The following is a 15,503-nucleotide window of genomic DNA, read 5'->3' on the forward strand; positions in this document are numbered from 1 at the left end:
ATAGTATGAGGATAACGTAAGGTATCTACGTATTAAAATTACGTCATAAACCATAGAAATGGTGTTTAACACGTTAGTTTAGTTAAGAAGTGGTGATGCATTCAAGTGCACTTCCTAAACTGGTAAAGTTGGGTTTTACTTCTCACTCTCCGTGATAGATCATTTACATTTACATTTAGATAATCAAATGTTACTAAATTATATAATGACAACATTAAGGTATATGATTACTTTGCATTTTGCTGGATTAATAGCAGGCAAATCTATTTCTGGTTCAGGCTATTGATTTTCTAATGATTAGTCTAACATCCGCTTTTGGAGTTAGCATTAACTGTTTCTCAGTCTTAAAACTAGCAGACAATATACTTTATATACGTAATATATCAGACATTTAATATGAAATCCTCTTACATCAAAGTATACCAGCACATGTACATCCCTTGACCACTACACAACATGGTTGTGTATTATCTACCACTGGTATTGGATGAAGGCTCCAGGATGTGTGTTATCTTCTACCACTGGTTTTCGAGACGAGGTTTTGGAGTGGAGACTCCCTGTGTGTACTCTACCAGTTAATGTAAACAATCACCATTCGAATTGGAGTATATCACTTAGCTTCATGGGTAGTTTTAAGTTTTTGAATAGGTTATATTGGGACAACCACAATCTACCTGAAAGATGGTTGTGTTCAGGCATCACCTGAATTGAAACGTCTTTGTTTCTTACCATTATGCATCAACACTTATTGATAGACCTTAATTTACTCTTTCAAATAATCCAGTGCTAACAACAGTCCAACAGTCGATTTGTTTTGTTACTTTCAGGTTTGACCACATCAGAAAATGGACGACATAAACCTTCACTACCGCTTCCTGAACTGGAGGCGGCGGATTCGGGAGATTCGAGAAGTCCGAGCTGTGCGGTACCGGGAGCGGTTCAAGAAGATCCAGAGGAACGGTGATGTGCTGCGGTAAACATGACAAACACTCACCTGGTAGAACCACATTCTGCCGCTGAATGAGCTGTAAAGACTGACTGGTCTTGGCAGCTGTATTTATAGAGAACGCTTCATACACAAGGCAGAGTCAATAGGCTTCACATCAAAACATGTCTTACAATGCAATAAAACAGGCTTTCATAGAGGGCATAAAACACATTTAACCACTGGATTTAAAAGAAACAATAAAAGACGCATGAAAACATGATTTAAAAGAATGCATGAAAGACATTTGAATAAAATATAAGGTAAAATCGATTATAGTTAAGAAGAAAGCTAGTTTTTAAACCTTGATATGAATGTAGTCAGGGTTGGAGCAGGTCTCAGATTTGAAAGACTAGTTCACGTGATCAACTATTCTATGAATTATAAAAAAAAGCACTAAACTCAATACTTCTTGTCCCTTTCTGAAATTACCTGAAGATATCATGGGAACTCAGATGAGGTGGGCTGTTACGTCGCCTCCCGCCCAGTGTCTAAAGGAAACTGCTATTTTGAGGTAAGAGTTTAACAGTCACTATCCATCTTCAGGGCTTCATTACTTCAAATGAAATCCCAGCCATTAAAGCATGACGTAATCAGCTTGTATTGCTCTGTAGGTGTTGCATCTTATCTAGGATTCTATCAAGTGGTTTCATAACTCTTCCATCCCATTAGAGAACACCGCTCGACTGTTGGTCATCACGACGTTTAGTGACAGCTCACTTATCAACCAGGCAGGTATAAGGTCACATCTGGGAGGGAGCTACGTCAGGCCACACTTTCCAGCGCTCCAACAGCCATAACTTATCGCCACAACAGAGAGACGTATTTCCTTTAAATACATATATACACACGCACACGCACACACATACACACACACACACACACACATTCCCAGTGGATGGGGGGGGTGAGGTCATGGGAAAGCAGTATTGTTCCTGCTCTCCTCGCCCGATTAGGCCAATGTTGTGATTGTAATGCGTCTGCGATGATGGCTCCCCCGGGACGGGTCCTTAAAACCACCGAGTGTGTGTGCACTCGACGCTCGAGACCCGTCTGTGGCTGTCAGGCCTCATGGCTCCGGCGTCCGGGCGATGACGTTAGTTCATGGAAGGGTAAATTGATATTTTTTTGTTTTAACAAGACCAAGTGGAGCAAAGTGAACTGTGTAGGGCCCACCCCCTCTTGGGGCCCGGCTCGCTCCAGATAACTCCCCATCAAGAGGCCTGGAAGTACTGGGAACACTGGGCTGCTGCTGGGGGGAGGGGCGAGACACACGCCACAGACTTCCTGCTTTGCCAGGGTTACCAGGGCTGTTGGTTCAAAACCTGCTATTCCAGATTTTTTATCATCACATTTGGTTTGTTCTTGATGAAATATGAAGTACTATGACAACCGTGGGTGTATCATTACAAGGCTGACGATGCATGAAAACAGGGGTGAGGGTTTAGCCTTCATTCTCCTTGGTAACCACACTCCGAACGAATGCGCTCAACTCTAAAGTTAAGATGTTTGTACGGTTGCTAGTTCGATCCCCGGCTCCTCCTAGCGTCGAGGTGTGTCGAGGTTTCCCTGTGCAAGCCGCCTCATCCTAACTGCTCTCCCGATGAGCTGGCTGGCGCTTTGCGTGGTTGAATGCGTGTGTGAACCGTTCTAAGTCACTTTGGAGAAAAGCGCCTGGCAAACGTAATGTAAAGTGTGAATGGGGTGTTGAAGGTTGGACGTTCCCGCGTGTGTGCAGGTGACCATCATCGACACGGGGGTGAGGGGGATGATCGCCGTGGGCCTGGTGCCCCAGAACTACAAGCTGGATCATCAGCCCGGCTGGCTGCCCCAGTCGGTGGCCTACCACGCCGACGACGGCAAGTAGGTGTTCACACAACAATACACGTAGCACTACACACACACTGATGTACACACACTGATGTACACACACTGATGTGACCACACACTGATGTGACCACACACTGATGTGACCAGTGACCACACACTGATGTGACCACACACTGATGTGACCACACTCTGATGTACACAACACTGATGTACACAACACGGACGAACACGTTAGAGATAGACCGATATGTTTTTTTCAGGGCCGATACCGATTATTAGTAGTCAATGGGGCCGATAACCGATATTTGGAGCCGATATTAATTTACAGAAAAGGGGAAAATATTGGCGTCAAAATTTTGAATAATGCAAACTCCAACACTTACCTTCATTTAAATGCCTTTAAGCATATGTTTAATAAACACAACAGCAATATCAGATTTGCAACATAACACAATTTAAACAAATAAATGGCTCCCTAAAATTTTCCTGAACTGAAATGTTAATCTTTTACAACTGAAAGTTTAAATAAATAGTTCCCTCGTCAAACGGCCCATTATTGCCAGACAGTTTTCTCTCAGACAGACGGTGCTTTGCTGTCAGTTTCTCATATAGCGCGCACACACACACACACACACACACACACACACACACACACACACACACACACACACACACACACACACACACACACACACACACACACACACACACACACTATTCTCTAGCCATCCCCTCATCGTGCTTCCCTGTAATAAAACGAACTGAATTTTACTCTCTCTCACAAACACACACACACAATACTTACTTTTATCACTGACTATTTCCCTATCAATATTATCAGCAACCTTGTTTCAATTGATTAAACCGTTTAAAAACACTAAATACCCTAAAGCATCTTCACTTTAATAATCAGTGTTTATAATGGGAACAGACAGCTGCTGCTAACGTATTGGGCCTCACCGTAACGTTAGTAGTCGTGAGTTGTAGAGTTTTTCTACAGTCTGCTGAGCGTCTGGAGCCAGAGAAGGAGAAAGGAGAATGTTTATTACAATTTCGCGAGAGTCTGCTGCCTTAACTTACCTCGAAACCAAACCAGACAAAACCTTTTCTCCTCTCCGCCGTGTGTGTGTGAGCACTATGCATGCACAGCTTTCACTGCTGATTGGCTGTTACCCGTCGTGGCTCTGCGTGTAACCAGAGCGTGTAACCAATCGGATGGTGCTGTGGGTGGGACAGTGCCGGAGACAGCGTAGTGAGAGCAGACAGAGAGGCGCGGCTGCATCAGAGCCAAAATAACCTTGTTTTGAATTGATCTCTTATCGGCCGTCGGATCAAAATAAAAGGCCGATGCCGATATGCGTCAAAATGCTGAATATCGGCGCCGATAATCGGTCAATCCCTAGTACACGTACACACACTGATGTACACAACACTGATGTACACAACACTGATGTACACAACACTGATGTACACAGCACTGATGTACACGACACTGATGTACACGCACTGATGTACACACACTGTCTTATGTTCACTGATGTATGAGTTGATGTCCTAGGGTTGTTGCTTCAATGCTAATTGTATGCATCTGAGCTTTGAATTTGTTCAATAATAGCCCTGTCATCCCCCTGAGTATTGGATGGACTTTGTGCGGCATCATGATGCTGGCCTGCAGACATCCCTATCTTCACTGAACCAAAGTCCAGTCCCTATGGACTTTTATCTCAGACACTTGGTTACTCTGGGGTGCATCAGAGTCTTAAGGAACAGAGGGGCTTAGCCTTCCTTCCCAAAGGTTGGGAATCGAACACACAACCTTTGGGCTGAACACCCTAGCCCCCGCCGGCCATCCTCACCGTCCCTGTTCCGTCCGCAGGCTCTACAACGGTAACACGGTAGGTCAGCAGTTTGGACCCAAGTGTAACCGTGGCGACAGGATTGGCTGTGGAATCTTCATTGATCCTCTCAGCGATGGAAAGATTACAGTGTTCTTCACCAAGAACGGCAAGGAGGTAGTGTGTGTGTGTGTGTGTGTGTGTGTGTGTGTGTGTGTGTGTGTGTGTGTGTGTGTGTGTGTGTGTGTGTGTGTGTGTGTGTGTGTGTGTGTGTGTGTGTGTGTGTGTGTGTGTGTGTGTGTGATATTTACACGTGTGTGGAATTGGATGTATGTATAGATAAGTGTGTGGAATTGGATGTATGTATAGATAAGTGTGTGTTATTGGATGTACGTGAAGAAATACGTGTGTGTTATTGGATGTACGTGAAGAAATACGTGTGTGTTTGTGGAGATGTAAACATACGTGTGTGTAGACATAATTGTGTGCGTGTAACTGGATGCCTGTGGAGAAAAATGGATATAGTGTGTGTGTGTGCGTGGACAGCCTCTGCAGCCTCCTCTGTGTGTCCAGGTAGGTAAGGTGGAGGTGGGCCGCCCCCCTGAGGGGCTCTACCCCGCCCTGGGGATGCACTCCCTGGGGGAGGAGGTGCAGCTGGACCTGCACGCCGAGTGGCGGAGGGAGGATGAGGACGGCATGATGATCGTGGACAGCCACGAGGACGACTGGGGCCGCCTGCACGACGTCACGGCCACCGGCACGGTGAGTCCCGCGGGACGGTAACCGGCACGGTGTGTGTTGTCACGGTGTCCCGTGGAGGTGAATGTGTCGCCACGGTAACCGACACGGCGAATGTCCCGTCACGCTGACCGGCACGCCGCGCCGTCTCGCTAACCGGCGCATTTAATGTGTCATCGCGGTGACCGGCACGATGTCGTCACGGTAAGCGGCGCGGTGATTGTGTCGTCATGGTAACCGGCTCGGTGAATGTGTCGTCGCGGCAACCGGCTCGGTGAATGTGTCGTCACGGTAACCGGCACGGTGCCAAACAAGCAGCAGTGGAGTGTTTTTGAGACTGTAGGGCTTTTGGAACATGACTGTGGAAACACCAGAGCCGGGGTGACACTGCAGGTCCTCATGTGAGCTTGAATTCCATAAGAGTTCAACTAGACGCCGTGATGCATCGCCATGTTCCTACAGTAGCCCAGAACGGACAATCAGCTCTAGGGTATTCCGTTTGTTGCAATCTGCTACCTCGCCACTAGATGCCACTCAATCCTTCACACTGCCCCTTTAATAAGGCCCCGTTCACACGAAGCCGAAACGGGCGAAACCGTTACGGTTTCGATCTATCCGGTTTCGAAGTATCTCCGTAAAGACGAAGCCAAGCGAAACCGGGTAGATCTGTAGAAACGCTGTAGTACACATTCCAGGCCCATAAGGGGCGCTGCTTCTGGTACAGAAATCCAGAAGAAATTAAATAAGAAGAAGAGGCGAGCATGCGCATAAAGGCTGCCCTTATGCCCATGCTCGCATGTGATTTCTGAGACTCCGCAGGCTTAAGAGCCATTGGCTAGGAGGTCGAGGGGTGGGGCGATGACGTCATGGTTTGCGGTTTTAGTCGGTTTCAGGCGTACACACGAATCCAAAACGAAACCGGGTAGATTTGAAACCACCCCTGAGGGTGGTTTCAGAAGTTTGCGGTTTCGGTCAGCGGATTCGCCGGCTTTGTGTGTACGGAAGGCCGAACCGTACAAGACCTTTGCGGTTTCGCCATGAAATCGGCTTTGTGTGAACGGGGCCTAAATCATGTTTGCGACATGTAAGCATAAAGAGTACGTATCGGTATAGACTATATATTCATCACATTCAGCCCATATTTCAAGTCTGGGATCAATAAAGTAGAACCTTATCTTAAAGAGTGTAACGTTTGGAAACGTTGAAAACAACAAATGAGCAAACGACACGCTTTCTAAAATCAAAGAACCAACAATGTAGACAGTAGCAAACGAAAAAGGTTTGGTCAAAGTGGGTTTTCTCTGAACATGGGCTGACCTGACCTAACATGAGGAGAGGTAATTGGGCTCAATACGTCGATGCTGACAGGCGGTGAGTCAGACGGAGCACGGAGAGGTGAGACAGGAAGGCTCTTCGTGTCAGGAGGAGTGGGGCTGGGCTGCAGCTGGATGCCCTGCAGCCTCTGATCTCCCAACCCCCTCACCTCTAATTAGCTCCTGTACCTTTAAGGGCTGCTGTGCCTTTAATTAACCGGATCAAGGTCACCTCGCTCGTCTTTGTTCACTGGGTTTGCAGAGTTTTCCGTTTTCTTTGTTTTTTTTTCCCCCTGACGACGAAGACCGAGGAAGCTAGTATTGACCTTCAGGCCTTTAGGAGACTTTGATACTGCGAGATCTCATACCGCTACTCAAAGTAAAACTTATAACCTTTATAGTATAACTTGAAAGGTTAATGAACATGATGATTAAATACACACTATAAAACAGCGTTTTGTGTTATTATAATCCTCTTTATGGCCAGATATGACTAAACAGCCCACCTCAGTCTGCCTGGCTAATACTAACTTTAATAGCGGACGAGGGAACTGAGAGGGAATCCATTGTTCAGAGATGCGTCCTCCGTGATGAAGGAACCATGCGACTGAGCCGGTGCTCGATCCGATCTAGGCGTCTAGCTCCGCAGCGAATCCCCTGGGGACACCATGTGGCTCAGGAGGCAGAGCGGGTTGGCTGGTAACCGAAAGGTTGCTAGATCGAACTAGCAACACTCTCTCTACCCCCCCCCCGAGCCCGGTCGGTCACTCTGCTGGGACCTGTGCGCGTTGGGGATCAAACTAGCGACCTTGTGTCGATGAGTGTAAAGACAGAGCAAGACAGCTAACCCTCACTGCTGTCGCCTAGATAGAACTAGGTTGAAGAAGAGGAAGGTTCCTAGTTCGATCCTTGAACTAGCAGCCTTCCGGTGACTAGCCGACCCGCTCTACAGGCCTGAGACCCCGGGTGCCTGAGTCACTTCCACACACTTCAGAGCGTCGAGGTGTCCCTGAGCAAGACGCCTCACCCTCACTGCTCCCGACGAGCTGGCTGTCGCCTCGCATGGCTGACCCCGCCGTCAGTGTGTGAATGTGCATGAATGGGTGAATGTCTGGCAGTAGGGCTGTTCGACTATGGAAAAAAAAAATCATAATCACGATTATTTTGGTCAATATTGAAATCACGATTATTCAAACTATTATTTGAAAACATCATGTATTTATTCAGCATGTCTCTCTCCAAAACACTTTGTAACTTAAAAAAATAACTCATCACGCCTTAAAAAAATACACAAAATGGTCCAAAAGAAAATGTTCAAATCTAAATTAATGTACAGATATGTATCCAGCTGTTGTACTTTCTATAAAACATTTAAAAGAAAATCAAAAACTCGATTATGTTAATTTTGTGATAAAATTGAAATCGAGATCGAAATTCGATGAATGGCCCATAGCCCCATTAGGCGGTATTGTGCAGCGCTTTGAGCGGCCACTGGTCAGAGCAGCGCTGTATAAACCCAGCCCATTGACCTGTGTGTGGGTGTCCCTGCTCCCCCAGCTGCTGGAGTACCGGGGCAAGGGGAAGAGCATGGTGGACGTGGGGCTGGCCCAGGCCCGCTGGCCCCTGGACACGCAGGCCCACTACTACGAGCTGGAGATCATGAGCGGCGGGGAGAAGTGCTACATCGCCCTGGGGCTGGCGCGCAGGGTAAGAGTCTCCACCCCCCCCCCCCCCCCCCCCACGCAGAACACACTCGCTCTGCTGAGAGCCGCCGCCGCCGCCGCCGCCGCCGCCGCATTGTGTACTTAGCTCGGGGTGATCTGTCCGTCATGTGGGGGGAGTTCCCCGCCGTGGAAGGGCCCCCCCCCATCTCCTCCTCCTCCTCCACCTTCCTCCTCCCTCCTCCTCCTCACTCTTTCCACTGGAGTGATGGATGACCGGGCGGGAGGAACGATCAGGGCATAAATATTCTCTCATTCTGCCCGTGGTTTGGTTTTCCACAGTGAGTGTGCGTGCTCTTGTTTTTGCGGCGTTAACCTTTATGCTGCCTTCAGGATTGATGGCACAATGCGATGCAGATGGTCAAGTGTCGGGTTCTCACAGAGAGACGAGGAGCGGATCTGTGATGGTGTTCGTTTGGCGAGGGATTTGTTTGCCGTTTTGATTGTGTTGTGGGGTGCGGTCACCGTCACTAGGCTCCGTACACCTAGCATGGCTACTGCCAGACCAAGCTCAATCGTAGATTTCACGCCGGTCTGGGGAAGCTGCCGTCAGTTTCTCCAGCACAAGAGGCGTGATCAACGGGCCTAGTTCAAATGACTGTACGCGATTGGCTGCTTGCCGTCGCTTCCCCGTCGCTTCCCCGTCGCTTCCCCGTCGTTGTGTTAAACCTGCCAAATGGCGCGCCAGGGGGAAAAGCCAGCTTGGGGATTGGCTCCCGCAAAAACGTATCGAAATTAGAAAGAAATGTATTGCTCTTCTCCAGACACTTCCGCAGGGCGAACTCAAATCGCCGGCAGAGTGGGCGGGGCCACCCAATCTGCCGTACCCCTGCGCCCCTTCTCTGTACCCCTGCTCCTCACATCGCATTAAGGGGCTCCCGGCCCTCGCTCCATCCGGCGGGTTCCTCTCCCCCGATGCTGTGGATCCTAAACGACCGGTGGAATGTTTACACAACAGAGGCGCAATCATTGACCCCGTACCTTCTGAACCAGCACTTCCTGTCCTAATGGTTGTTTAATGGCCCCTGATTTGGCTGCCTTCATTAAGTCAGTCCAATGAGGACGTAATGTGGAGGGGAAGACTTATGAGCCTGATGGTGCTGTGACTCAGTGGTACAGCCTCCATCACCTGACGGCGCTGTGACTCAGTGGTGGAGCCTCCATCAACCGATGGTGCTCTGGTAACTAACTGGTGGAGCCTCCGTCACCTGATGGTGCAGTGGTTACCCAGCGGTGTAGCCCCCCCCATCACCTCCGTCACCTGATGCTACCGTGACTCAGTGGTGTAGCAAAACACCTCCGCTCCTTCGGGGCGTGGCTTCCCCCCCCCCCCGGGGGCTGCTGACGGAGGTATCGATGCCTCACTACGCACGCCCGCGTCTCCAGCTCCGCACGCCGGCGCTGCCCGTACGCCTCTCCCCCCAGGGGGGACTCGACTTTCAGCCGCTCGGGGAAACCTCTCCCGTCTGCGGTCTTGGCGCAGAATCCATTCCTGTGGTCTGGTTTCGAACCTGTCCCGGGATCTGACGTTGATGCCCCCGCTGTCCTCCCAGAGCTTTTGTTATGCCCGAGCTCTCACGCAGAGAGGGGGGGAAAAACAAACGGCGTCTGTTGCCCCTGGTTGCAAACATTGAGACGGGCGTGTGGTTCCGGCAACAAGCGATGACTCTGACGCTGGGGGACGGTGTTGTTGTGCATTCCTCTGCTGCCCTGAACAGAGGCTGGCCGCTCCCTTCATCTACATTTACACTAAGGGCGTTTAGCAGACGCCTGTATCCAAAGAGACTTACACTGAGTACATTAGTCAGAAGAAAGAGAAATAACAATATATCGCTGTCGGTACAGGAGGGATGTTCATAGAAACAAGTGCCAAGCAAGCACTAACAATCGCTAGGTTAACCCATTCCCCGTATGCAACAATGATAACTAGGATAAGATGCTACACAATGCTAAGTACTATTTTTAAGGGTCAGGACGTACAAACCACAATAAGTGCGTACATTAAGGGTCAGAGCGTACAACATACAATAAGTGCGTAAGAGGGGGGGCTGGCTATGCAGAGTCGAGGTGAACTCTGAACAAGTGAGTCTTGAGTCTTTTGCTGAAGCCAGTGAGGGACTCTGCGGTCCTGTTCCAACAATGCGGTGCCGAAACAGAGGAGAGTTGTTACTTTGAAGATCGACCTTTGCTTGCTCTTAACGATGGCCGTTCCAGGCGTCCAGCTGAGGTAATTGACAGTTCAGTAACACGCTGATCTCTGGGTCCTGGTCTTGGGGAGGTGTTAGAGCTCAGCCTCACCACTCTAAGGCCTAAAATTTTTTTTTGTTTGGTTCCGGTTTCCGACCGACCCTGTCAATTTATGTGCGACCCAAATTATTTTATGAGCTTTTTTTTATGCAAACTATAATCACGTTTTGGTACAGCACCTCTTCATTCTGTACAAGGATGAGCGAATTTTCTCGTTTTTAAATGAAAACAACCTACCTATCATTCGCTGCCGCTGGAAAAAATAAAATAAAAAAATAAAATAAATTCCCTACCTACCCATGACCTCAACTGACAACCAACAGGAACCAAACTTTTTTTTTTTTTTAGGCCTAACCCCCCTGAGGCCGATGGCAGAACACTATTGTCTGATAAAGGGCTCTGGTATGGTGCGTGGCTATTTGGTTTATTTCATACACTGGTTTATTAAGTTGGTTGATTCTTCTGTAATGGTTTGTGATTAGTGAGGAGTGGGTCTTTAGAGATGTAGGGTTGGGCGATCGTCTGCAAAGCTTCCATCTTCCGTTGACGCCAGAGCGTGAGGACGTTCAGGCACACACACACACGCAATAGCTTTGCCACATAGCCGCGTTTACACCGGACACTTCTGATCCGATTAGAAGTGGAAGAACAGCTCATATATACGCCTCAATCGGAATACAATTCTCTGATCGGAATAAATTCCATGCAGAATAGAAGAGTTGGTGTAGTCCGCTATAATCTACATGGATACACAATTGTTTTTCAGTTTTTTACGGAAACATGATCATTTTCTTTAAGAAAATCACCCTTTCATCTGCAACTTGAGACGATCGACGATGGAATCCATCTATCGTCGACAGTCGATAGAATCGACCATCGGCCCATCCCTTATGTAGGGTTTAGTTAGTACAGTAATGGTTTGTGATGGGTTTGGTCTTTAGAGATGTAGGGTTTGGTTGGTAAAGTAATGGTTTGTGATTAGTGATGGGTTGGTCTGAAGAGATGTAAGGTCTAGTAAGTACAGTAGCAGTTTGTGATTAGAGATGAGTTTGGTCTAGTTCTACAGTAATGGTCTGGGATTAGTGACGAGTTCAGGCTTGTTAGGTCATTATATTTTCCAACTCCTACCAAAGGTGCTGATTCAGGGGCACTAGAAGGTTCAGTAGGATAGGGCAAGAGATCTCTGAAGGTGATCTAATACCACTCAGGTGTGTTACTGCCCCTGCAGGTGAGATAGGGCATTTCCCTTTCACCAAAAATGACCCCGCTTTAGGGGGAGCACATAATTGCTCTCGACTGTTAATTGGTCTATTAAATACTATATTTGTCTGTGTGTTGACAGGACTACCCTAAGAACAGACACCCTGGGTGGAGCCGAGGATCTATCGCATACCACGCTGGTGGGTGGAGGAACACACACACACACACACACACACACACACACACACACACACACACACACACACACACACACACACACACACACACACACACACACACACACACACACACACACACACACACACACACACACACACACAGAGAGAGAGAGAGAGAGAGAGAGAGAGAGAGAGAGAGAGAGAGAGAGAGAGAGAGAGAGAGAGAGAGAGAGAGAGAGAGAGAGAGAGAGAGAGAGAGAGAGAGAGAGAGAGAGAGAGAGAGAGAGAGAGAGAGAGAGAGAGAGAGAGAGAGAGAGAGAGAGAGAGAGAGAGAGAGAGAGAGAGAGAGAATTGCTACTGACAGTCAAGTCTTGGATCTGTTGAAGCGATGCAACAGTGAAGGGAACAGGTTTTGAAATCATCATTTCTACTTGTGTCCGATGGACATATTTATTTTCTTTGAAAATAGAAGTTGACACGTTAACAAATTAATATTCAAGTGAGCCGAAATATGAAGTAAGAAAGATGCAATAGGCAACTTCTTCCCTTATGTTCAGACGGCAGTGAAGGCCGTAGAGTAACGACTGACTTGTCCTCTGCAGACGACGGCAAGATGTTCCACGGCAGTGGGGTGGGGGACCCCTTCGGACCCCGCTGCAACCAGGGGGACCTCATGGGCTGTGGCATCATGTTCCCCAGGGACTACAACCAGGAAACAGGCGGTCAGTACAACCAGGAAACAGGCGGTCAATCTCTCATATACAACCAGGCACCAGGCGGTCAGTACAACCAGGAACCAGGCGGTCAGTCTCTCATATACAACCAGGCACTAGGCGGTCAGTACAACCAGGGAACAGGCGGTCAGTCTGTCATATACAGCCAGGAACCCGGCAGTCAGTACAACCAGGCACCAGGCGGTCAGTACAACCAGGCACCAGGCGGTCAGTACAACCAGGAACCAGGCGGTCAGTCTCTCATATACAACCAGGCACTAGGCGGTCAGTACAACCAGGAACCAGGTGGTCAGTCTCTGATATACAGCCAGGAACCAGGCGGTCAGTACAGCCAGGAAACAGGCGGTCAGTACAGCCAGGAACCAGGTGGTCAGTCCCTCATATGCAACAAGGAACCAGGCGGTCAGTCTCCAGTGTGGCATCATGTTCCCCGGGACTACAACCAGGGAACAGGCGGTCAGTACAACCAGGAACCAGGTGGTCAGTCCCTCATATACAACAAGGAACCAGGCGGGCAGTCTCTAGTGTGGCATCATGTTCCCCGGGACTACAACCAGGGAACAGGCGGTCAGTCTCTAGTGTTATAGGATAATGTTCTCCAGGGATTATAACCAGGAACCAGGCGGTCAGCCTCATACTGTTGATCAGTAAATGTATAAATGTTGAAAGGTAAAGGTTGTCCGAGTGTCTCCCCGGGTGTCGGACCCCCTCTGAGTGTGGGACCCCCTCTGAGTGTCTCCCTGTCCACCCCCACCTCCTCACAGACGACTCTGAGGACTGGGAGCCGGACACCCAGCCCAAGGACAGCCAGGTGCAGAACGACCTGTACGCCAACAACGAGGAGGACGAGGAGGAGGAGGACGAGGAAGGGGAGGGGGGCCAGAAGGTCACGGTGAGGAGGACACGGAGGGACCGGGAGGGCACCAGTCCACCTTCTGGGGCTGGGGGGGGGGGGGGGGGGGGTTGTGTGTGTGTGTGTGTGTGTGTGTGTGTGTGTGTGTGTGTGTGTGTGTGTGTGTGTGTGTGTGTGTGTGTGTGTGTGTGTGTGTGTGTGTGTGTGTGTGTGTGTGTGTGTGTGTGTGTGTGTGTGTGTGTGTGTGGTTCTCACTGCTCTCTGCTGCCCCCTTGTGTCCGATCAGGTGTTCTTCACGCGGAACGGGAAGCTGGTGGGCCGCAGGGAGGTGGTGCTGCCACCAGGGGGCTTCTACCCCACGGTGGGCATGATGAGCACGGGGGAGAAGGTCCGCGTGGAGCTGCACCCCCTCAGTGGCTGACCCCCAGGGACCCCCCCGGGCCCCCCCCCCCCCCCCTCAGCGGCTGACCGGCGAACCCCAGGGATCATACCGGGCCCCCCCCCCCCCCCCCCTCAGTGGCTGACCAGGGGACCCCCAGGACCGTCCCTGGGCCTCAACACTCCTCCAGGATCCTGCAGCCCCCTGGACCGGGGTCCGGTGGACCCTAGACCAGCCGGACCCCCCAGCTGAGCTCCACGGAGGACCACCGCGCGTTCACTGCCAAGGTTTCTATCGTCTGTCCCCACTGTGTCCTGGTCGACCAACACTAGCCGGGCCTGGAGCTCAGCGTCCACCTCCAACCAATCCCCTCTGTGTGAACAATCAGCAGGCTAACGAGCTCTGCTGTGATTGGCTGGTCCTGGGGTCAGGGGTCAGTGTGGGAGTGTGGTAGCCAGATGTTAAGAGAGCTGATCTCGGGTCAGCCCTGAGGGGGAAAGGGCTGCCCTGCATCAGAGGGGGGTCTCTATAGTTTACAAAGATCATAACACGACACATGAATGCTGTTCCATAACATATCTCCATGTTTTAAATATTGCTCGACCGCTAACTCCAAAATAGTTTATCGGAGGCGACAGAGAAAGGGGAGACACCACTTATTTTTATATTTGGCTCTAAGAGAGTTGAACCAAAGTAGACCATAAGAACCATTTTAGACCTTACGCCACCCTCATCCTATTGAATAAAGAGATTTGATATTTTAAACATTATACAGTATGTTCAAGGGTTTCTGTTCAACTGTCTCCTGCTGCTGGTGACGGGCATGAAAAGGTGAAGCTCCCTGCTGGGATGCAGTCTGCAGTCCGCAGTAACTCAGTGCTGAGGACAGAGTGGGCAACATGCTGGCAGTGTTGTAGAGAGGAGCGCTCTGAATGACAATCAGTCTGCTGTTTTATTTATATCACTTGAACAACAGCTAGAGCGCCATCGGGAAACGTTGGTTGCGTAACTAGATTCTAGCAAACCTGAAAACGGCGACATTAGACTGGTGTTTTCTGCTTGTTGTTCGGCGTGAATTCACAGACCGGAAGTCTGTCCTTAAACCACGAGGCTCTGGAGCCTGACGCCGTCCAGACACTCTTCCGGTAGTCTGAAGAACATTACAGGTTAAAGACCGATATGCATAAAAGCTTGTACTTCAGAATCGTCTAAGCTGTGCCAGAGTACCCAATATAAATTATCAAACCAAAACTGCTACTTTATATATTAATTACTATTATACTATTAATATAATATAATTAACAATTTCCAAATGTGCCGGGTATATTTTGTATCTGTTAATGATGATATGCCCCAGACCTCATGATAAGTACCCATGATGAATACCATTAAACCATCAAGCCCTATGGTCAAACCCAGTATCATTGAACCCATTCATCCCTAGGGCCAAACAGAACCATTACACCCATATACTCCTCTGGTCAAACCC

At 49.2% G+C, this 15,503-nt stretch overlaps 1 protein-coding gene across 3 annotated transcripts in view; it reads left to right on the top strand.

Annotated features, from left to right (window-relative positions):
- LOC132470171 (SPRY domain-containing protein 3-like) overlaps window positions 1-14,784 on the top strand; it is a 14,919-nt gene extending 135 nt beyond the window's left edge. The window contains exons 1-11 of one of the 3 annotated variants that reach the window (XM_060068513.1): window positions 1-21; window positions 828-973; window positions 1,424-1,499; window positions 2,724-2,848; window positions 4,692-4,827; window positions 5,224-5,412; window positions 8,259-8,408; window positions 12,012-12,069; window positions 12,651-12,770; window positions 13,547-13,674; window positions 13,922-14,784. The exon at window positions 1-21 is cut by the window's left edge and continues 135 nt beyond it. In XM_060068513.1, the coding sequence (XP_059924496.1) occupies window positions 846-973; window positions 1,424-1,499; window positions 2,724-2,848; window positions 4,692-4,827; window positions 5,224-5,412; window positions 8,259-8,408; window positions 12,012-12,069; window positions 12,651-12,770; window positions 13,547-13,674; window positions 13,922-14,056 (1,245 nt within the window). In that variant the 5' untranslated portion in view covers window positions 1-21; window positions 828-845 and the 3' untranslated portion in view covers window positions 14,057-14,784. Of the gene's footprint in view, window positions 123-827; window positions 974-1,423; window positions 1,500-2,723; window positions 2,849-4,691; window positions 4,828-5,223; window positions 5,413-8,258; window positions 8,409-12,011; window positions 12,070-12,650; window positions 12,771-13,546; window positions 13,675-13,921 lie in introns of all 3 variants that reach the window. The other 2 variants (XM_060068512.1, XM_060068514.1) reach the window with 2 other exon arrangements.
- Window positions 14,785-15,503: the final 719 nt, after the last annotated feature.

This window comes from Gadus macrocephalus, chromosome 13 (assembly GCF_031168955.1).
Source record: "Gadus macrocephalus chromosome 13, ASM3116895v1".
In the NCBI taxonomy this organism is placed as follows: domain Eukaryota; kingdom Metazoa; phylum Chordata; class Actinopteri; order Gadiformes; family Gadidae; genus Gadus; species Gadus macrocephalus.